General features: G+C 34.6%; 1 protein-coding gene and 1 pseudogene across 4 annotated transcripts; one reads left to right on the top strand and one right to left on the bottom strand.

Moving 5' to 3' along the window:
* LOC121986132 overlaps nucleotides 1-5,515 on the bottom strand; it is a 44,365-nt pseudogene extending 38,850 nt beyond the window's left edge.
* Nucleotides 5,516-9,375: 3,860 nt separating this feature from the next.
* On the top strand, nucleotides 9,376-22,045 carry LOC121986133 (survival of motor neuron-related-splicing factor 30-like). 4 transcript variants are annotated; one of them, XM_042539952.1, is made up of 8 exons: nucleotides 9,376-9,591; nucleotides 13,112-13,180; nucleotides 13,797-13,907; nucleotides 14,701-14,762; nucleotides 14,855-14,930; nucleotides 21,015-21,194; nucleotides 21,452-21,580; nucleotides 21,708-22,045. In XM_042539952.1, the coding sequence occupies exons 1-8, from the start codon at nucleotides 9,517-9,519 to the stop codon at nucleotides 21,864-21,866; spliced, it is 861 nt and encodes a 286-aa protein (XP_042395886.1). In that variant the 5' UTR covers nucleotides 9,376-9,516; the 3' UTR covers nucleotides 21,867-22,045. The 4 variants fall into 4 exon arrangements, with proteins under 4 accessions (XP_042395886.1, XP_042395885.1, XP_042395888.1 ...); XM_042539951.1 differs by having other exon boundaries at nucleotides 14,680-14,762; XM_042539954.1 differs by lacking the exon at nucleotides 13,112-13,180.
* Nucleotides 22,046-23,046: the final 1,001 nt, after the last annotated feature.

Genomic DNA, 23,046 nt, shown 5'->3' with positions numbered 1-23,046 from the left:
CACTTCCTTATTCGCCCAATAAAAAACTTGATTCCATTTAAACTTAAATCAAGAAAAAAATATTAAATCAAAGATAAAACTCTCAACTATTTTCGATTGGCTTCCCAAATTTCTCCATGCAATTGAAATTTGTTAAAGCAAGAAAGGTTCCACTAACATAGGAGAGTTCAACTTCCCTACTTACTAAACCAAAAAATGAAGTCCAAATTTTTTAAGCTACCAGGAAGAGATGAATTAACTTGCCTGCCTAAAATTTGAGGCAACACCTAAATGGTACAGCAATAGCTTCGTATGGAGCAGCTCTTCCTCTCTCAATACATCTAAGGAATGTTCAATGAATGATGTTCTACTTTCTGAATACTGCAAAGATCCACATCCAGAATAGGCTTCTGATTGATTGCTTGTACTAGGCTTATCCACAATTCCAGCATCAGGGTTGCTGGAGTTCATGGCTACTACTTGTGTTGATCTCACCGGTACAGGAGAACAAAGACCTTTGAAACCTCCAGATGTGAGCATAATGCCATGTTTTGATGTTTCAACATCATTAGCAGAATTTGAACAGCAGCATGGCTTCTTCATTGTAGAATGTGTTATCCTTGTGGCATCATCATCCATGCCCCCTTCATCCCATTGTACTACTTTAGCTTTTTCCTCGCTAAATTGAGAGTTAAATAGGTGATTGGAAAAGCCACCGCCTATTCTACGAACTCCAGCACAGTTTCCATCACCAACAAAAAACAACTCAAGTGGAAACCTTCTCTTCCAGCTCTGTGAAGAAATCCAACATCAGACTCTAGATTCAATCCAATGCCTTTCAATGAACCAGATAAACCCTCCACTTTAAAACCTTCAGATAGGAAATGTAAGATAACTGTGTACAGAGAAACAACTACTGAGTTATTTGAAACAACAGAAGTTGTCATCTTGTTCTGGATACCTCTGACCTTCAGAATGAATCCCTGTAAGAATGCTCTGAACACAGATCCAGGTAACTCCTTGGGGATTGCTGGAGGCACAAACTGAATGACCAAACTACAAAGTTCCCTGTGCTTCTCCTCAATCTGAATTTTTTTAAAAACAATGCTTTTAAGCATAATGGTTAGCGAGAATAACCAAATAAGTTTCCACAACAAGCAACAGTGAATTACCTATTTCCATCATAGTCAATTTTTCATGTAAAAGTATAGACAGTGGATAGCATTACATAAACTTAGAAAAGAGAGATCGCAAGGTAAAAACATCACAAAGATCACACCATGGATTGATGTTTTTTTTTTTTTGGAAAAGATTGCCACCAAAGTTCACAGAACTTAAAGAAGAGTTAAATGTTTGGAAAAAAATTGTAGCCTTATGGTTTTGAAACAAAATGCAATGTTTTATAGCTAATTGCCTCTATATGGCTTTGAAATAAAATACAAATATTTTATAGCCACGTAATAGAGACACATTGAAATTCAGTTATCTTTCTAGTATCATATAAAGAGCATAAAATTTAGCACTTTCTATAAAATAAAACTAAATATTTTAAATCATTTTCTCATTTTATTTTAGATTTCAAATTTTTTATTTTTAAAATTTGCAGGCAAGACTCAGCACGCATATTAAGCAACCTCCACCTGACCCAACCCACAAACCAGGGTCCCAACCCCTAATGGGCCATACTGGGCTCAGCCCAGATTAGATCATGGGTAGCCCAGCCCAATTGTCACCTCTAAATAAGACCATTACCTTTGTTTCAAACAAATATGGCAAGTGGTGTATCTAAATGGTGCAAACCGTCAACTAAAACTCTAGCACATGATTTGTAACCTAGACAAGCAAGATTCCATGGAATACATTATATCTTCTCTCACATAGTTTTGCTTACAAAAATTAGGGCAACCCAAAGTACTGTGAGTCTAAAAATTAAAATTCAGCCTAATGAAATTTCATATAACAATTTGCTGTTGGATAGTTCCACTAAGGAAACAAAAATCAGCATTGAAATAACCATCCGCATTTTAAAATAATTGTGGAATTTTGTATGAGTAGGAATATGTTTAAATGGTGCAGTTGTTCTTTGGCACGATCCAAATATGTGAATAATATCAATTAAATTTTTATTCAATATATATGCAACAATCGGCACATTCAAACAACCAGCAAACCACACATCTACATTACCACAAACGAAAGATATTAACCAAAGCCACCGACTTGATATACACATAAGCATTAATGAACAAAGCATGAAGATAATACTTTGACAATCAACAAGTATAGTTCAGTTGACTCAACAAGTTGAAAACACCATAAAAACATTTTTGTTTCTCTGACAACTGTAACTTCTTGTTTACTAGTCCTACAGAAATAGAAAATAGACTTCAAATCCCAATTTACATTACCACAAATGAAAGATATTAACCAAAGCCAATACTTGATATACACATAAGCATTAATGAACAAAGCATGAAGATGATACTTTGAAAGTCAACAAGTGTAGTTCAGTTTACTGGTCCTACGGAAATAGAAAATAGACTTCAAATCCCAATTTACATTACCACAAATGAAAGATATTAACCAAAGCCAATGACTTGATATACACAAGCATTAATGAACAAAGCATGAAATGATACTTTGAAAGTCAACAAGTGTAGTTCAGTTGACTCAACAAATTGAAAACGCCATAAAAATTAATTCTTGTTTCTCTGACAATTCTAGCTTCTTGTTTTACTGGTCCTATAGAGATTAGGGCTGTAAATGAACCAAGCGTTCGTGAACAAGCTTGGTGTTTGGCTTGGTAAGAGCTTGATTATGTTCGTTCAATATACACAAGATTGATTAAACAAACAAGCTTGAACAGCTCGTTAAGCTAAACAAACAAGCTTGAACACATATGTGTTCAGCTCGTTAACGTTCGTGAACAACGTTCGTGAACAATGTTCGTGAACAACGTTCGTGAACAATGTTCACGAACCATATTCATTAATAAAACTCTTTTCAATATGCTAAATAAATAATAAAATAAAATAAAATAAATAAATAAATTTAAATTCCCAAACTCAATAACCAATCAAATAACTAAAAGTTTCAAACAATCAAACAAGCTTGAATTGAAAGCTCGATAACATCTAAACGAACCAAGCTCGAACCAAGCTCAAGCCAAGCTCGAACCAAGCTCAAGCCAAGCTTGAATTGAGAGCTTGATAACATCTAAACGAACCAAGCTCAAGCTCATAAAAAATAAACCAAGCCAAGCTTGAACACTCATTTCAAAAGCTTGGTTCATTTTAAGCTCGGCTCGGCTCGGCTCGGTTACCTTATCAAACAAGCTTGAACACCCCAAAGCTTGGCTCGGCTCGGCTCGTTTACAACCCTAATAGAGATAGAAAATAAATTTCAAATCCCAATGTTGAAATTAACATATCAACTTGTAGCTAAATGTAAAATTGCAAATAATTAAAAGATGGGCATGCTTACCTTATCAATAGCAGTGGACAATGCCGTCATAGTAAGCATCATGCTACTTTCACAACCCACATCCTCACATGAACCAGGCCACCAAACAGATGGAATGAGGCAATGAAGATCCTGCTTGTTTGGTCTCTTTAGTGAAAGAAACCCTTCAAATGAGAATTCAAAATCTGGTGACTTCCACCAAAGAACCATCATAGCTCTGTGTCTGAGAATATAACAGACCAGTGCTAGATATGGGTATGATCCAGAATAAGGGCACTCTGTCAGTACAAGTGGGGCCACTTTGCAACCATATGAAAGTGCCCTAATTAGATGCTGCAGCAGTGAATCAGACCCAGGAAACTCTAGAAATAATTCGAGAACCTGATCCAAACTTGCGCAATCATGAGCTTCCTGAACACCAAATATACCTAAAAAAAATGACGGAATTGCACCCCATGCAAAATATTCAAAGCTCCCTTCGCTTGAATTAACTACATCAAATAACTCCTCCATTATACCATGAGATATGGGATAAAACAGTTCTTTAAGTGGTGCAAACCTCTTTAACCTCCTCAACTTCTCAAAATATGCTGAACCAGGTTTATCTAAACATTGTACTTCCAATAATCTAGTCAAGCAACTGAGCAAATAATTAGCATAATCTCTGGAGTTTGGAGGAGCCTGGAAAGGAAGAAACCCGGAGATAGGGTATTTCAACGGACGAGCACCGAAATTCAGATCACAACATTCACCATCAGAAAGGGATATTGCAGGATAATAGCCATTCTCGGGATTCATTTTCTGTATCCTATCAAATGCAACTCCAAGAGAAACACCATTTCTGAAAAAGGAAATCTCATCATTGTCCAAGTCTATACAACAGCCAATGACATCACCCACTACCCATGATTGACCATATGACACTGGATCTTTGTTCCATTTGTTAACTCTCCTACCATCATATGCATAGGAATCATCTGAATCGCCGACACCTTTCTGATCAGTGAAGGAGCATGAAATAATAGCCCATCCAAGCTGCTGGATTCCAGAAGTTTCTAATGTCACTTCATACATCCATTTTCCCTTCCATACACAGGCATTAGCTCGGGCACTACTGAACACTGTCTGGCTCTCTACAATTAATGGATTCCTTATGGTCTTCATATCTCCGCATACACTAGAACTATCTATGACAACAGTGCTTGTAGATGAACCGCAGTTAATAATGGATAGACCATCTCTATGTCGATCAACAGCATTTTCCAGCTGAAATCTTGGAATTTGGCTCCTCGAGATTGATCTGATGAAATTGATGTCTATTAAACTAGTAGAACGGACTGACTTGTGAGGAAGATCAAATATATGCTCAAGCGTCTGCTCGACCGAATGATCACCAATGCCATCACAATAAGAAATCAACCGGGACTTTTGGGGACTACCCTTGGGTTTATTATCAGATAGTAGAACAGCCAAACCTGAGGAAATTCCTGTGAACCTAATATTACTATCTTCTTCCATGAAGGTTAGTGCTTTCCTCCCTGATTTTACCAAAATACAATCTGCTCCAATTAAAATCGAATCCTCCTTCCATACTAGTCCATGATCATAACTGAAACAGCATTGCTCTGCCACAAAACCAAAATCAGAGGAAGAAATGAGGAAAACTACCATTTTGAAGCCGTACTTTATAAGAAAAATGTTAGAAATCAGCATTCGAACAAAAGAAACCAAATTTAGGTGCAAAATAACTCCGAAACTCGTCAATCAACCGATACGAGAAATAAATTCCTAATTCGTAAGAATTCAAAACGGACCGACAAGAGAGAAAGATCAACCAAAGACATCCGAATAAAATAGAAGAAAAGGATCGAGAGATTACGCCGTTGACGAGGACAGCCCGCGCTACGAGAAGCTATCCCACCAAACTGCAAAGTCGAAAGAACGCTGCTACGGCTTCAAATTCGTATCTCCCTGTTCGGGCGGCGCAGGCGAGTTAGGGCTTGTGGATGGCATGGATGGGAGAGGAGAAGACGGAGGCTGAGAAACGGGAGACAACAGGTTGAATGCACCGGCCCGCGATAAAGTACTTCTTAAACGCACCCACACCCCTACCCACGAAAGGACCACACACCAGTAACCGGTGGGGCCGGCGTCTGGTGACTGGGTAAATCGATGGTGTAGATTTATTGTATGGTTGACGTGGTTTTGAAACGGCTGGCCAATGTTAGCGAGCTGCCAGGGACGGGGGCACGGGGGGAGAAGAACCGACACGCGTCGATGGAGCCGTGGCGAGAAAGGAAGGTGACGTGGCGAGAGCCGATGGATTTAATATATTGGATTAAAAAAAATCGAATAAATAGTGGACTTGGCTGTCCCTAGAATAAGCAAATATATTAACGGGAATAGTTAAGGAGAATAAAATTTTAGCCTAAGTTAACGGGAATAGTTAGACCTCCAACGGATAGTCAAGGAGAATAAAATTTTAATCTCAACTGTAATATATTATAGAATATTTTTTTTCATAAGAAACTGATACAAGAACATTGGTCTTTCTTTATTCAAATAATTAATAGAAAATTTTTATAAAATTAGATGGATCATTATCAGAATTAATCGGTCCAAATAGCTTAATATCTAATGTCAACTAAAATATATATATATATATATATATATATATATATATATATATATATATTAAATTTAGGATTTATGATTTGAATTATAGTATTAAAACTAAAGTTTTTTTAAAAAAAAAAAATCACATAGAGTATATATATATTTTAGTTGACATTAGATATTAAGCTATTTAGCAGTCCAGATCTTCTGGACCGCAACCCTTGGTCCGCTCTTGAACCAGAGGTAGTTTATAGGTGAGATTTTATGGATCCTACCTGTATAGCAGGTGGGGCCCATAGAAACTCACCTATGAGTGAGTTGGTCCATCCTCTAGACCACACGGATCCGTGCTCGCTCGAAAGAGGAATTTTACCCTATCTATCAAATTCGTAGATGAGAAATTTTACCCTATACGCTCTTACCTTGCACACCCATGGATACTGAGTGTAATTCGGATGATCAAAAACCTTTTGGGAGGCCCTGATTCACTTTTAATAATTGAGGTGCCCGAAAGAGCTTCCGAGAGTTTGGATTGCACTCAATCGCCTATGAACATGCAGGGCAAGGGTGTGTGGGATATCAAATTCACAAAAAAAAAGAATTCTAATTTGCACACTCTTACTCTATACATTCATAGGTGACTACGCGCAATCCAAGAGTCCGAAAGCCCTTTCAAGCGCTACGATTCATTTTGAAAATCAAGATGCTTGGATTGCACTCAATCGTCCACGAGTGTCCATGGTAAGAACGTGTAAAGTATTAAATTCATAGATAAAGGAATTTTATTTTGCACGCACATCATAGATGATTAAGTGCAATCCCGAAAGCCCTTCCAAACGCTTTGATTCACTGTTGATGATCAAGACATCCGAAAGGACTTTCAAACCTCCAGATTTCACTCATACATATGTGTATGGTAAAGGTAAGTAGGGCATGCAGGGGCATCTGTGAAAAATGTGGAATGTGAAATCAATTCGTATAGAAATAAATATACCTATATAATTAATAGAGCGTAAAAGTTATTTATTTTTCATAACATGATAGATTTATAAATGGATGTACTATAATCTTAGATCTGAGTCGTTTTAAATAGAGATAAATGGGGATAGCAGTTGGATATAAACTAATTATTAACGAATCATTTAATTAATTTTTATATTTTATTAAAGACTTTAAATATTTTACTAATTTTACAATTATTTTAAAACTATTTAAGAATTATGTTATTTATGCGCTCAAATGAATTCTATAACTCTTATAAATTAGTTCGTATTTAAATAAATTGCCCAAATGAACATTTAATTTTTTTAATCCCAATCAGAGTTTTAATTAATAAGCATAATTATTACTCGATTGTTTAATTATTCGGGGCGAAACAATTAACACTTACTCATCCACGTCACATAAATATTCTTCTCATCAGTTTACTTTACTGACCTTTAATAAGATATAATTTTTCATAAACAATCTTTTAGAGTAGTATTTGGAATAGTATTTGTTCTACCAGTATATGTTCCTATATTTATTCCTACCATCCACTTAAAAAAAAATTCCAAGATTAATATCATTCTCGATTTTATTCTATCATGCATATATTCTTTTAGCAATTTAACATTTATAAAATTATCATCATACCTAAACATAAAAATATACTTGCAACCGTTTTCAAAGACCGACAAATTCATGAGATCCCGTAGCAACGGATTATGTTTATCTTACACCCTGTACTTGGCCTTCAAATTATTTTTATAAAAGAAAATAAATTATAGGATTAATTTATAATGGATCGTTAAATAAAAAATCTTTAAAGACATGCGCTTGTCAAGAATTAATCTTTATCTCAGTATAATAACATCCTCTAATTAATTGACACTCTGTAAGGATATGACATGATATCTCGTACTATTTATTATAACAAAAGATGATTATATTCATTTTAGATGTTCCTCATAGTCATCTATAGATTATATGAAATGAGGTAAATCATATAATTAATTTATAGTTGATGATCAAATAATTAGCGAAAACTATGAGATCCCCACACTAACTAATAGACAGATGATTTCTAATTTAATTCGATTATTTTGTGATATACCTTTTCGTTTAAAATAATAACTATTCAAATATATAATACATCAAAAATAAATGGCCTCTAATGTACTTGATTTAATTAGTTTAACCAAAATTTGAATTTTAAAATAGAAAATTATTGGAAATAATCAGTTTAAAATATATATATCTGAATCAAATTTCAGGTTAGTTAATTTGATAAGTTATCAAATTAACTAATCTTTTTTAGCAGCTGACTAATGTCGCATCTCAATCGATTGCTATTGAATGAAGTCGGGAGTCAGTGATTTTTAGAATCATAACTGAAATTCGAATTTAAAAATTATCAATTTTTTTTAAATATTGACTTAACCATCTTAACTTTGTCCGATTGATTATTTTGATTTATTTGAGATTTTATCACCCTTAAGTATATTTATAGATTCATATATTATATATAAAATTCTCTGATGCCATGATCACATAGATCATGAATGAACATAAATATGTCTCCTCGAAAGGGATGAGTCTAATTGTTAGCACATGAGGTGTTGCCATCAATGAGATCTGGGGTTCGAATCTCGGTAAAATCGAGGTAAATATCTTCCTTATGTGTTAGTCATTTATTCCAAAGGCTAATAATCGTCCGTGATTTACCTCCTTCGTATTGACCCTGAGACAGAACGGGTTGGGAGGACACTGGAGACGAATGTATTCACCTTTTGTCACCAATGAATCAACATAAATATTAAATTAAGTTTAAATTCTTAATATTGTTCTTGTCATTAATTAACGTCGACGAATGCAAATTTGAGAAAATAAAGAGAACAAATAAAAGAAGGAAATTACACAACATTTTTTAAAAAATTTAAGCTAATTTTTTATATATTTATTAGTTAATATTATAATACAATGGTGGTAGTCTAGAATTTTAATTTTTAATCTCCAACAATTATTAAACCATCTGAATCAAAATCAAATTTTAAACTAATTTTTTATAAACGTATAATAATCAAGGGACTTTAGAAAGAAATCCTTTATTACAAAGTCTAGAGCTAAATTGTGGAAGAAAGAACACTTTATTCGTATAACTATTCGTCAAGTGGTTTAATCATTGTTATGATCTTGATTTTTTATTAGTATTTTAAATATAATCATAAATACGGAAAAACATTTATAAAATATTTTTTTATTTGTTTTCTATTTACAGCGTCATGCGCAGCTAGTTGATTAGTTCCATATATTGCGGTGTGTATCTTCGCTATTCATCCCCATTTATTTATTTATTTTCGAAATATCGTCGCTACGCACCGATCCTTCGAAAAGGGTTTGCGTCGCCGTGAAAGCAGCCTCACCGGGCACGGAACGAATTTAGAGCAAAAGCTGCAAGGGCGATACAGAGGGCACGAGATGCAAGGGGGAGAGGATTTAAGCATCGAGGAGCTCGCTTCCAATCTCTCTACTTACAAAGATCAGCTCCGCGAGGTTCGATTTATCGAATTTTGGCCAAATTTGTCATCTCGACACTTGGTTTTACGGCTTCTTTTGGTGTTGGGCTTCATTTTCTTGCACGGACTTTGCACTTCACTTTCTAGGGTTTCTATCATATATTTGTCCCGACTTTTCAAGTATTAAGGTCACTGATTTAAGGTTTGTTCTGTCTGGAAAATGGCCCAGGAAAAGAGCATAAGTGGTTTTGGCTTAAGGACTGATCTTTTTGTCACTCATTGATCTACTTATCGTTAAAAGTTGTATTTGCTGAATTATTGTTTGGAAGGTAGATAATCTGATTTGTTGCTTGCATAAATTATATTCCGTTAACATCTTGACACAGTAGTAAGCTGAATCCTTTTCTCTTTCCGCTCTCTTATTGTGCATTAGAGTGCTAGGTAATTGTTGATATTCTTTTGCAGTTTTGAAACTGATTGTTGGAAGCACTGTGAATTTCATAATTTGATTTCAGTTTCTGGACAAGTTTAGTTAGGGATTTAAATACTAGGTGTCTTGCTTGGTCTGAGCTAAACTGAACCATGAAATTCTGTCCTATTCAACTAGTTAGGTTTTGTGGTGTAATATATTAATAGTTCATGGGTAATTAGGCTGAAAGTGTCTCATATAAACTGTAATTTGCTGAATAAGAGATCTCCGCCTTATCAAGTAATAAATAAATTGCAGGACACATGGAAAAAATGATATACAACTGATAATGGAGATTGAAGATATACACATTGGATGAACCTTGCATTATGATGTTTTGCCACCTCTTCAATGCACTCAACCTCACACATTTTCATAATAAAGGGGAATAACTAGGAACTCAGAAGTTATTAACTTTAATATGTTCTTAATATACAACCACATCAATAAGGTTGCCCGCATATGAGGTTCCTGTGAGTGGGGGGATTTTTGGAAGGTCAAGTGTAAGCATAGAGTAGAAATTTCTACTATTCAAAATTCATTACTATCTAGATTCTGCTGTAGCGAGCTTCCCTTGACAACGATCTTATTGACAATGATCTTGATCATTGCATCAACTAGGAGTACAATCATATCTGCTTCTTTTGTGATATATCTAGTTATTAGTTATATTTTTTTGTATCTAGTCAGTAGAGGTAGAATCCATATTTGGAATGCTTAGTGTTGTTCATAAAAAATGGTTATCTACTGTGATATACACGAGTTGTGGACATGTCACAATAAAACCTGCTAAGTAAGAAGTTACACATTCATTTGGCTGTAGAAATTTTGGTTGAAAATATTTTAAGTTTTAAACACTATGGAGTTAAGATGAATGTAGATGTTGTGATGCATGCTTCCTAGACGTGTAAAAGAATGAAACAGATTGAATATTATAAGTAATTGTTGTAATATAAAAACTTGAGGAGTGATAGTTAAAAGTCTTAATTGCATGCATATTTTTAATTTATTGGTTACGGAATTTATGTTGATGTATATAGAGTGGTAACACTCTCAATCATTGTGGTTTTTTGTTATTTTTTTATGTGGACGATGGTTCGCAAAGATATTTTCTAAAAGAACTTTTGAGGCTAATTTGAAGACTTTAAAGTTCAAAATGGTATTCTTCTTCTTCTTCTTCAAAAAAGGAGGGGATTCATTTTTTGCATTATTTTATTGTTGGACTATGACTTGACTAGGGGGGGAATAGATGACACCCAAATCGTTGATTCCTTGCACAACATAATCCATAGAGTACAAGCGAGCTCTCCTAACCTTGTAAATTCTTTTTGTTAATGTTGTTTTGTAGATTATTATTTTTATTTGCACCATGTGCATGCCGTGGATGATGCTTGATTTAGATATTTTTGTGGATATCTTTTGAAATTGATTTTTTTTTTTTTGATGAAAAAGGAGGGATTCATTTGTGCATTGATTTATTGTTTAATCTATTATGGCCTGAAAATAGATGACATACCCAAATTATCAATTCCTTGCACAATAATACAAACAAATACAATAATTAGTAGTACTAGTGTGATTGTGTGTGATTGGTGTCAAGCATATGTACACAGTGGAAATAAAAACAATAAGCTAAAAAAATAACATTAACAAGAAGATTTTACGTGTTTCAAAGACTTCGGTTCGACTCCATGGCCTATGATGTGTTTATGCATTACTCTGGTAATTTCCACTATTACCAACCTTTTGTAAGAGGTAATGGTTTAAGATTTCTCCTTAATTCAATCTTTTAAATTTCATAAGCTACCGCAAGGACATCTTATACAATAAAATTAATGGAATAAAAGTATGGGAAAGAACAAAATATCAAGAGCTTGATGATTGAAGCTATTGGATCTTTTTGAGCAGTTTATTTGTATGAGCACAAATAATACAAGATTTGGATTGTTACAATAAGTTCTAAGTACCTAAAAGCTCTCTTTGAGCTTATATATAACATGCTCCAAAGGATCACTTTTGGTTGCCTCCAGTTGACTAGAGGAAACTCTATTCAACTAGATGCACATAAGTGATCATTGGATAAAGACGAAAAATATCACTAGTCGATTGGAGATTGAAAAATGTAAATGAGAGATGAGGTGAGTCTAGCGATTGGAGAATGATAGAATAAGAGAAGAGGTGAGACATTAGATGGTTGAAGGATGGAGGAGAGCGAGGGTGTTTATAGAGGATTTCAAGGAATATTAATATATTTTTTAAAATTTTATGATCAATTTAGCCATTTGAAAAATAAAATAGCCAAAATATTCCTATTGTCTTATTGTTTATTCTTTAAAATAAGGGGTATATTGGGATCATAGAGGAAAAGGCTGAGGTCCTGGGTTTAGTTGTCCGCATCATGCCATTGAGCTTTATCTAGGCACATGTTACGGCAAGACTTTCTCATGGGTCAGTGTGCCGCCGCCTGCCAGCCAACACAAGCTTAGTCTAGCTTTGTGCCCAGCATGGCTTATCCATTTAAGGTGAGGCATCCTAACCTGGTCTGCTTGACACCACTGGTTTAAATCTGAACTGCATTTGTCTGGTCTGTTTTGATATCTCTATTGTTCTATTTTGTGAAGCATGTAGTTCCAAGAGGAACACTCTTTCTGTCTTTCTTTATGTATTTGGTATGATATAATTTTGAAATCATGGAAACCCATCAAAATCCTACAACAATTACAAATGGTGACATTATTCGTCCCATTTGTAATATTTAGATGCGTCTATCAACTTTTCATGAATTATATAAATAATTGTGCAAGTTTCTTTTCTTTATTTGTGTCGGTGTTCATTAACTTTATTTATTGCATTAGGGATTTGTCATTGCTAATGAGTTTATCTGATTTTTCTCGTTTTCTTCTCCTTGAATGCATTATCATTGCCTTGATCTGTCATAGGCTAGTGAATAACTTTTCTTTTATTTCTATGCGAAAGGACTTTTGACATAATTTTGTGAAATCTTTGATGTTTATGTTTTCTTGCTCCTTTTACTTGGCATATATATAGGGATACCTTGGATTAATAACTCTCGATCTCGGTGTTTCAGATTAAAAAGATTTTGGCTGATGACCCTGGAAACTCTGAATATATAGATATGGAGAAGGAACTTGAAGAGGTAAGCTGTGTTGATGCTTAAATAACAAAATTGCAAAATGATAGCCATCTGGTGTGCAACATGATGGATGCCACCCTATTGATTGCCATGATATATTAGCCATTGCAATTCTTAAACCTAAAGTAAAATATTGTTCAAACAACAGTATGATGCTTGGTTTATATAATATATAAGATTCCAATTTTGCTATTGCTTTTCCCATGTGTTCTTTTTCAAGGGGCCATAAGATATTTCAAGGAAGATAGCATGATCTGGCTGCATTATATTAGAGGGTTTTAATGAGGATTTTACATTCTCTAACATCTTGAAAGGTGAGAAGGGTGATTTAAATTAAAAATAGCTCTTGTTTGTAGCCTGAGTCATACGGCAAACCATGACCTGTGAAGCAAGAGCTATATGTGAAAAATTGTCATAATAGGCCATTACCTTTATCTGGTTCTTTGCAGGTTTTCTCTTTCATGATGACTGATGGCCTGCCTAGTTCCTGCTTAAAATCTCCTGATTTCAGATGTTCATGCTGCTATTCTAAGTTTGGAGTTTTAGTTCTTAATTTGAGTTGCACCAAAGGACTGATTCATCTTGTAGGCTGATTATAATGTCACTTCTGTGAATCTAGGTTATTGCATTGACAGAGGAGCTTCTGACAACTGCAAAGCCAACAGATTTTCATCGGCTTGATTCTGTTGCATCTCCCAACACTCATTTTGACGGGACATCTCACTCCAAGGTTGTAACTCCATATCGTTCCCTGTCAACTCAATCTTAGAGCTTGAAAGATTTAAGAAACTGGTTATCTTCTAAAATTGTTGAATTAACTTTTTTTTAGAAGATTTCCAAAATTTATCACTGATTAGTAATTTGTCAGCTTACTAGTTTGAAGCTTTTGGGTTGTTAAATGCATACCTGGTATTCTGTTGCAATATTAGTTAATCTTTCGATAGATTCTATTTCTACTAATTATAGTGTTATATCGGACAACTGGCTTTTATATCAACGTAGTTTAAGGTGGAAGGGCTAAATTACGTGCTCCTACCTGCTCTTTTACAACTGTAAATTAGTTTGGCCATGGTAAGATCATTCATAAACCAGGTAAGATTGACGGGTGTTGGAAATTGGTCAAGTAATATTGGCAGGATAAATTCCCGTTTGGAAGAGGCCACTTGCTGTCTGCCAATTCATCTGTTGATTTAAGTGAACTTGTCGCCGAATTGCAACCATTTGCTGAGCAAGGAAGCCTTCTGATGGATGAAGGATTAATTTAATTTGAATAAATCTAAATTGTAAACAAATTTAATTTATCAAAACATTATCTATCATCTATTTTATCCTTTTCATCTATGATGAATATTAATTCTGGCTTGAATTTCCTTTACGCACAAGAGAACCCAAGTTTTGCCATTTTATAAATGGCTCAGTAGAGTAAATTGTCTCTCATTTGTGAATTTGTTATTTACATTGCTACTTTATTAATCTATTCTAGACTGGCATCTTACATTTAGGCATCATCTGAACATTCTCAGCCATATGGAACTTTTCCTGTTGGTACTAAAGTCCAAGCAGTTTGGAGCGAAGACGGGGAATGGTATCTATGCCATGATATGTGCATTTTTTTTATTAGCTTGTTTCTGTTGTTTTACCTTTTCACTTTTATGTGCTGAGTAGTTGAATGTTCAGGTATGATGCAACCATTGAATCTATTACTCCTAATGGATATTTTGTCTCCTATGAAGTCTGGGGAAACACGGAGGAGGTATGCCATTCTGAGTTTCTCATTACCACAGTTTCTAGATAATCAATTTTTTCCACTTTTTAATGGATGTTTTTTTTGGGTAAAGACATTATTAGTGTATAGTTAAGAGAGGAATTTAGCTCTCCCAATTAGAGTTGTGAGGAACCTATGGTTCTAGACTATTTCTGGTGAGTTGATCAATGTCAACATTATTTTCATCTTAAGTTGCTTAAATCATATTACATTGGCCAAGGCTCGGTTTTCTAATTTTTGGTATTTTTATTGTTAATCTTTTGATGAGTTTTCTTGTATATTCAATGAACTTGAATCATTTGTATTTTTTCTTTAACATGATTTTTTTTCCTCTTGTTCTTAGGTTCCATTCCTGTTTGTCTAAACCATGTATACTAAAAATAATCTTTTCCTTGGTATTATGCCCTTCCATCATGTAATTGCCACAAAGTTAAACTTTTTTATGGATCACATTTTATAAATATGAGTATTCTTTGTCCTGTGCCAAACAGATTTGCTGATGTTATAAGAGAGGTAGTTCGATAAACTAGATTGCAAATGAATCATAGAGATTGCAGGAAACTAAATTGACAGACAACGTTAATATGTCATCAAGATAATGTACATACTAAACCTAGATGTAAAATAGGCAATAGAAGTCAAATCAAAGGATATAGTGTACTAAATTAATAATAAAATGGAAAATTGCAGGTTTAAGCTCAAAGTTATAGAAGCAAATGCTTTTGAATCTATATAATGATTGAAGCCTTGAAGGAACCACTTTCAATCTTATGAGATTGAAAAATACATCCAAGTCTTATTATTTAATATTATCAGGCAAAATTCGCATTATAGGGCTCAAAATCCTAAGTGAATCTTAGGACCCTGTTTTGAAGAAGATATGTATCATTCAGAGATTTGAATCTTGTTTCCCATGTTTGAATTTGGATGCAATAAAGGGCTTTGAATCCTATATCATAGAATAGTGTTCTAGTCCTAAACATAAATGACTACTCAAAAGGGTGGTTCTAATTAAATGTATCATGTTGTAGAAATGTTTTTTTGTTCTTTCTTTGTACTTTTTGGTAATGTAACATGCTGAAGACTATTTAGTCCATGATTTGAAATCTAGTACCATGTATGGCGAAACGGTAACATATCATTTCGGTAAATCATCAAAACTTGATACCATTCGGCACCAAGGATCAAAATCTCAGGGGACGTTTGGTTCTTTCCTAGGAATAGGAATCGGAATGAGAATCATTGTATTGTGGAATGAGAATGGGTATGAGCATGGATATCACTCTTAAAAGCAATGTATGATGAAAGAGAATGATGAGAAAGAAAGTGTGATGAGAACGAATGAAGAGAGAGAAAGTGTGATGAGAGAAAATGAGAAAAGAGAGTGTGATAGGAGAGAACATGATGAGAGAAGATGAGAGATAAAATATGATGTGAGAGAAAGTATGATGGGAGAGGATGAAGAGAGAGAAAATGTAATGAGAAAAAAGAGGAGAGAGAGAGTGTGATGAGAGAGATTGAGGAGAGAGAAAATATGGTGAGAGAGAAAGTATGATGAGAAAAAAGAGAACAGTGAGTGTGATGGGAGAGATTGAGGAGAGAGAAAGTATGATAGGGTGAAAGTATGATGAAAGAGAAAGTGTGTTGAGGAAAAAAAAGGAGGAAGTGTGACAAGAGAGATTGAGGAGAGAGAAAGTGATGAGAAAAAAAGAAAAAAAAGAGTGTGATGGGAGAGATTGAGGAGAGAGAGATTATGATGAGAGAGAAAGTATGATGAGAAAAAAAAGGAAGGAAGAGAGTGCGATGGAAGAGATTGAGGAGAGAGAAAGTATAATGAGAAAAAAAGAAGAAGGAGAGTGTGATATGAGAGATTAAGGAGAGAGAAAGTGTGTGATAAAATGATGAGAGAGAACAAGGAGAGAGAAGTGATATGAAAGAAAAAATAAATAAATATATTTTGATATTTGATATTAAAGGAGAAAATTTTAGTTTTAGGTCAAGGGTATTTTTGGAATAAAGAAATATTTTGATTGATGAAAATAGGGTAATGACTCATTGAAGGGGAGGTACATGGGAATGAGTCATTACCCAATTTCAAGGATTCATTCCCTTATTTGTATTCCTATTCCTATAATCCAAACATTAACAATGGTAATCAATGATTCTCATTCCCATTCCCCACTCCTATTCCCCTAAACCAAACGCCCCCTCAAGCTATGTCATAGTTTCGGTCTTTGACCGAAAAGATACTATTCTAGTATCCTACCGACACTTCGATGTATGGTGTTGATGACAGATTGAAAGTTAAAGGAGGAAGGAGATGAATCTAAAGAAAGAGACAATGTCTTTGCTTAGTGGCATCGAGTTTTGATAACTTATTGGAATAATATGTTTCGACCTTTTTGACCGTTTCTACTAGCATGTTTCAAGATTTAAAACAATGCTCGACATAGACAATGTCTCATTCCTATGTTCATCTCCTTCTTCAATTTCAATCCATTATCGGCACCATGCATCAAAATATCGACACGATACCAAAACAGTATCATTCCAGTCAAAGATTGAAACTTCAATACGGTTCAAGATTTTGAACCTTGATTTAGTCTTTGCTTTGGGATAAAGACAAAAAATGTTCTAGAAGAAATTCTCTTTTTCCAACCTTGTTAGAAATAATTGGCTATATTTTCTATTGATTCCAATAACAATAACAATCAAGTCTTTATCCCACTAAGTAGGGTCAATTATATTTTTCATTGATTAATTATCAATATTGTTAAAAGTCATAGGAATGATGAACTTAGTCCCATACCTTTGCCCTCAAATAATTAGTTAGGCTTTGAGGTTATATAGGCTGGAGTTTTATTTAGTGGATAATAGAATTTAATTATCTTTTCCTATCAACTTGGTATCAGATCTTAATCCTCTTGGGAAGAGGCCAATAATTTGATGTGGCAAAGCAACATTGGCCATTGTAAAACCTTCAGTATTCTCTTGGGTGCTGATAAAACCATTCCCTTCTCTCCACTACTGTAAAACCTCAGTTTTGTTCTCAGAAATTGTGCAATGTCTCGAGATCATTTGCTGTCTATCATTCCCCTTATCTTTCTTTAATCTGAAGAAAGAATCTGAGATGGCCACAAGCCAAAGCTAACAACCATTGGAATTGTGTATCGATTGCTCCTAGCTCTTCATCTCAACCTCTGCTGGATCTCAGAAAATTCACTTGACAGCCCAACATCTCCCTTACCATGCTCATAGTCAAACAATAACTAATTACCTGCCATTTGTTTACTTGTGCATCTTCCTTGGCATGGAGACAATGGGGATAATATGGAGAAGACATCACTTACTCTCCCTTCTATAGGTTTCTAGATTAGTTTGTTGTGTCTATTTCTTCCCTGTTTTATCGACCTGTAGTGCACATTCTATCTTCTTTGTCATCTCCTAGGTGTCATCCAAGCTCACGAATAAACTTGTCGTTTAGTTCCTGTCAATTCTGTCCATCATCTCTGGATCACACACCTTCCTTTTTTGTAATGAACAATTTTGCTTCATTTACTAGCACGTCCAAGATTAACTCTGTTGTGCCTGAATCGACCATTGTCCTTCTTAGCTGATGTAGAGGGATTCTTCATGATCAGCAAAGCACCGCACAAGAGGACCAAATCAATGCAAAGCAAGTCCTGATTTGGGGCGGCCCATATTACTGCTTCATGGGTCGAGTTTCTCTTGCCTCAACTAAGCTCTTAATCGATGCTGTAGTTTAGAACTTGGCTTTTGATCCAAATGCACTTTAGGTGACCTCTGATAAAAAAAATATCAAATTATAAAAGACAGAGTGGATAGGTCAAATTGAAAAAAAGGAGGGATTTTTTTTAAAAAAAAATGATATAAGAAAGTCGATCATTTTTTTTTTCAAATATAGATTTTAGAAAAAAGTTGGTAATTCAAAAAGGAGGCAACTAGGGGTCATTTATTTTTTGTCGTTGTTATCTTAAGTCTTGAAGGTTATCTTAAGTCTTGAAAGAGTTACAGGTTCGAGTCACGGAAACAATCTATTACAATACAGAGCAAGGCAGTGTACCATAGACTCAATGTTGTCCGACTCTTCCCTGGGACTTCACATTAGCTGGAGTTTTGTGTATCTTTTTTTTTTATTATTATCTCAAGTCTTAGGTGTTAATTAAAAAGGAGGCAACTACCAATCCTTTTATTCCCACCACTGGTATCTCAAGTATCTCGCCTCTTCCATAAAGTTCAAAATTCACTATTTATTTTCCTAGGTCTTGCATGTGGGGTATAATTTGAGATTCATTTTCTAATCTACCTACATCTCTCTTAGAGTTGGTGCCAAACTTTATTTTCTTAACACCTCGTTCTCAGGGTAAAGTGATTGCCAAATTTATCTTCTTAACCTCTCTTTGATGGGGTAAAGTGATTCAGAACTTTCTTCTTTGGAGATTTTGATAGTTCAAAGATGTTGGAACTCAAATCTCACTTGTGTTTGCAACACTTATGTCTCTGCATCTGTGCAATTTCAAAAAGATAGACTACTTTTTGTGTTCCTATCAGTATCTTATTTTCAAGCTGTCAATTCAGTCATCATTTCTTTGATAATAAGACCATTCTATTGCATCTTCAGACTTCTCAACTTCTATATTAATATTGCTTCTTTGTCATTGACATGTCTAGTGTCTTTTCATATTCAAACTGGAGCACAATATCTGGCTTCAACTTGAATGTTAGAGACAACAGGCTATATTTTCTATTAATTATTCATTAAAATCTATTTTTAAAGTAATTAATTAGCCTTAGAGGCTATCTATAGGTGAGTTTTAGTATCCTTGGTGGATACTCTCTCTCTCTCTCTCTCTCTCTCTCTCTCTGCTATGGGTAGTGCACCTCAACCAATATCCTAACCGCCATCACCAAGTTCTAGCTATATGCTGTTGGTCTCTTTTCTCTAGTGTGGGAAGTTAGGAAGATATATATCAATAGAAGATGGAAAGCAAAGAGGAAAGAAGATCTTAAAAAGAAGTTTACTTTGAAAGATTGGAAAAAAAAAATCTTAAAAGACCATTTTAACCTTGTCTTCTTCATTTGCTCCCTCTTATCATTTCATGAAAATAAATGAAAGCTTGCCTTGGGTGGTTGTTTGTGGCCTGGTGTTTGTGAGCACTCACACTTGCTAATAGGCAGTGCTCATCGGCAATACAATTTTGCTCATTGTCAGTACTCTCTTCTTGTTGAAAGAGTTCGAACTGCTTCTTGAGAATGCTTGCATGCTGGCAATGCTTGCAAGTGGAGCTTGTTGGCATGAGCAGTGCTGCACAGGCTGTTTGTGGGCAAAGGTCGAATCAAGAGATTTGTGGAGGAGAAAGTGAAACCAGGTGAATATAACTTTTCTAGTTCTGGGAAATGTTGGGTGTTTGGATCTTCCCAACTTCCGATGCTATCTCATTTCCTCACCAAAGTAAACCAACATCTTGTAAATTTTTCTTTCCTAAAATCTTCTCTATTTTTGCTATCTTCCTTACTTTCCAAATAACTGGGGGTTAACTTGTGGTGATTAGCACCTTATGGTTTGTGCTCCTCTACCTTTTCTCTGTTTTCCCGCTTTCTTGCTGCTATTCTGCTGCAGAATGCATAACAAGACCTATAAACAACAAACACATGTCTGACCAGTGTGCAGGTCCCGCTGTGGTTTTTGTTAACAAAATTATACCAATGTGAATATACTTTAGCTTGTTGCGGTATCCAAATTTTGTGATAGGCATTGTAGTCAGAATAGAAAAATGAGCTCTGTCCATAAATTTAGCTGATCAAAAGATCAGATAATCTCTTGATGGAGCGGATAAGTACAATTGATTTTATAATTCATCTTATAATACGGGAATATTAATCTAGCAACAATAGGAGATTATATAATGATAAGGAGGATAGAAGGGGTATGGGTAATCAGTGGCAATGTAGTGTAACACTATAACTCCCCTCTCTTGTGCTTTCTTTTGTTATATGCAACTACAACAGAGTTTCTCATTTGTGATGATAACTGAATTATGCTTCATTTAGGTGGATTTTGCTAATGTTAGGCCAGTTGAAGAGGTGAATGCATTACTAGAAGCTGAAAGGGAAGCTGAAGCTACCAGACAGGCTATCAAAAGGAAAATTGCACAAGCTGCTATAACTGACTTCCAAGCACGAACTTTACCTGCTAAACTTCGCATCGATCCCAATGATCCAGATGATGTGGTTGGTTATATGCTCTTTTTATATTTTAGAACCAAATTGGATGATCCTAGACATGTATACTATGTTCGTATTGTAATGTGCTTGCATCATTGATTTATTTTGAGAATGGTTTGTAGTAGTATCAACAATTGCCAGTTTACTTAAGGATTTCCATGGTTTATGCTTTGAATTTAGTTGAGCATAAAGGATTGTTCTCATATATGCTTGTTCTTATGAAAACCCTTTGCAAACTGATGCATTTGGGGGTGTATTGCCAGAAAGCTGCTAAGCGGAAGAAAATACACTCTTTCAAGTCAAAGGTTCGAAGTGAGCAACTTGAAGTTGCACAAAATAAGCGGCAGAATGCATGGCAGCAATTCCAATCCGCCAAAGGAAAGACGAAAAAGGTAAGCATCAGGAAAATATTTCATTCGTGCCTCTGATAATATTCATCTGTTTTTTGGCAGTGCAGATTGTTGGAACCAAAAATGTATCATTATTAGGCCTTGACTTATACCCATCTTGCTGTTGTAGATCGGGTTCTTCTCTGGGCGCAAGCGAGAAAGTATCTTCAAGTCTCCAGATGATCCCAACGGTAAGGTTGGTGTTATCGGCAGCGGAAAGGGACTGACGGAGTTCCAGAAGAGGGAGAAACACTTGCATCTTAAGGGAGGCACTGTGGATACAGAATAGGTAGCGTAAGTTAACTTCCAATTGAAGGTTGAAATGGAATGAGAATTCACATCTCTAACTTTATGTGTGTTTCTGGAGATAGTTTTTAACTTGGTTTCACACATTTCCCCTATATCGGCAGCTACATTGTAAAGTACAACTTTGCTAGAAAGTCACTAAGTTTGGATACTTTTCATCAACTGGACTTTTAATTCTTGAGCGCTGAACATTTTCCTTTGTGCCAATGCCTTTGGCAGAATTCGATTATGTTGGTTCCAAATCTATTGTGGAATTGTAAAGCTTCTGTCAGATTAGTTGATGCTTTGAGGACTTTGTAAATCAGCATGAATTAAGAGTGCTGCATGTACTCTGAAGAATGTACATGCAAAAGTGTTAGATGATCTAAACTAGTCAAATTTTAAAAATAAACTTTGCTGTATTTGTCGAAGCTTTTGTAGTCCTTCTTATGCATTCATTAAGCAATCTTGATCAAAATTGTTAGATGGATTTAAACTAATTAAAATTTTAAAATAAGCACTTTATTGTATTCCTTTAATTTTATAGAGTTTATATTTGCGTTCATTTTGTTTTTTAGTGCTAAAAAGGCCATCTAACAATTTTGATTAAAAATGTTTGATGGATCTAAAATCGTAGCCGCTGGAATCCATCTATATTGCCTTTTTTGTTCTTTAACTTTTAGAAGGCTATTTGGTCAAAATTATTAGATGGACTTAGATTGATCAAATTTCACAAATAAAATCTGATTTGTATTCTTTGAATTCTCTAGAGTCATTTTTTATGTTTTTATTTTTGTTATTCAAATATTGGGAGACTATTTAGTACTATAGTAAAAAAAATTATAGATTTGCTATTTCTTATCTGGAATCATTTTATTTTCGTACTTTTTTTTTGTTGTCTTGAAGACCATATAGTTGTCTTAACTAAACCTACTAAATTAGATTGATCAAATTTAAAAAACAAGCTCTTTGTTATCTTTTGAGCCTTTAGAGTTCTCACATTATTGTTGTTTTATTTTTGAAAGACCATCTAATAATTTTAGTTAAATTTATAAGATGAAGCTAAATTTAAGTATTGAAAATAATTCCTTTGTTATTTTCCTTAGTCTCTTGAGTTTATTTTATTTTATTTCGTACCGTGGGACTCTATTGGGTACTTTTGATCAAAATTACTAGATAAATCT

Source organism: Zingiber officinale, chromosome 5B (genome assembly GCF_018446385.1).
Source record: "Zingiber officinale cultivar Zhangliang chromosome 5B, Zo_v1.1, whole genome shotgun sequence".
NCBI classification, from domain to species: domain Eukaryota; kingdom Viridiplantae; phylum Streptophyta; class Magnoliopsida; order Zingiberales; family Zingiberaceae; genus Zingiber; species Zingiber officinale.
This window is presented reverse-complemented; position numbering and strand designations above follow the sequence as displayed.

Excerpts from the sequence above, each read along its gene's own strand:
- LOC121986133 (XM_042539951.1), top strand. The coding sequence starts at position 9,517 with ATGCAAGGGGGAGAGGATTTAAGCATCGAGGAGCTCGCTTCCAATCTC. Across the intron at positions 13,181-13,796 it reads TGGAGAAGGAACTTGAAGAG|GTTATTGCATTGACAGAGGA; the intron begins GTAAGCTGTGTT and ends CTGTGAATCTAG. Across the intron at positions 21,581-21,707 it reads CCAAAGGAAAGACGAAAAAG|ATCGGGTTCTTCTCTGGGCG; the intron begins GTAAGCATCAGG and ends TTGCTGTTGTAG.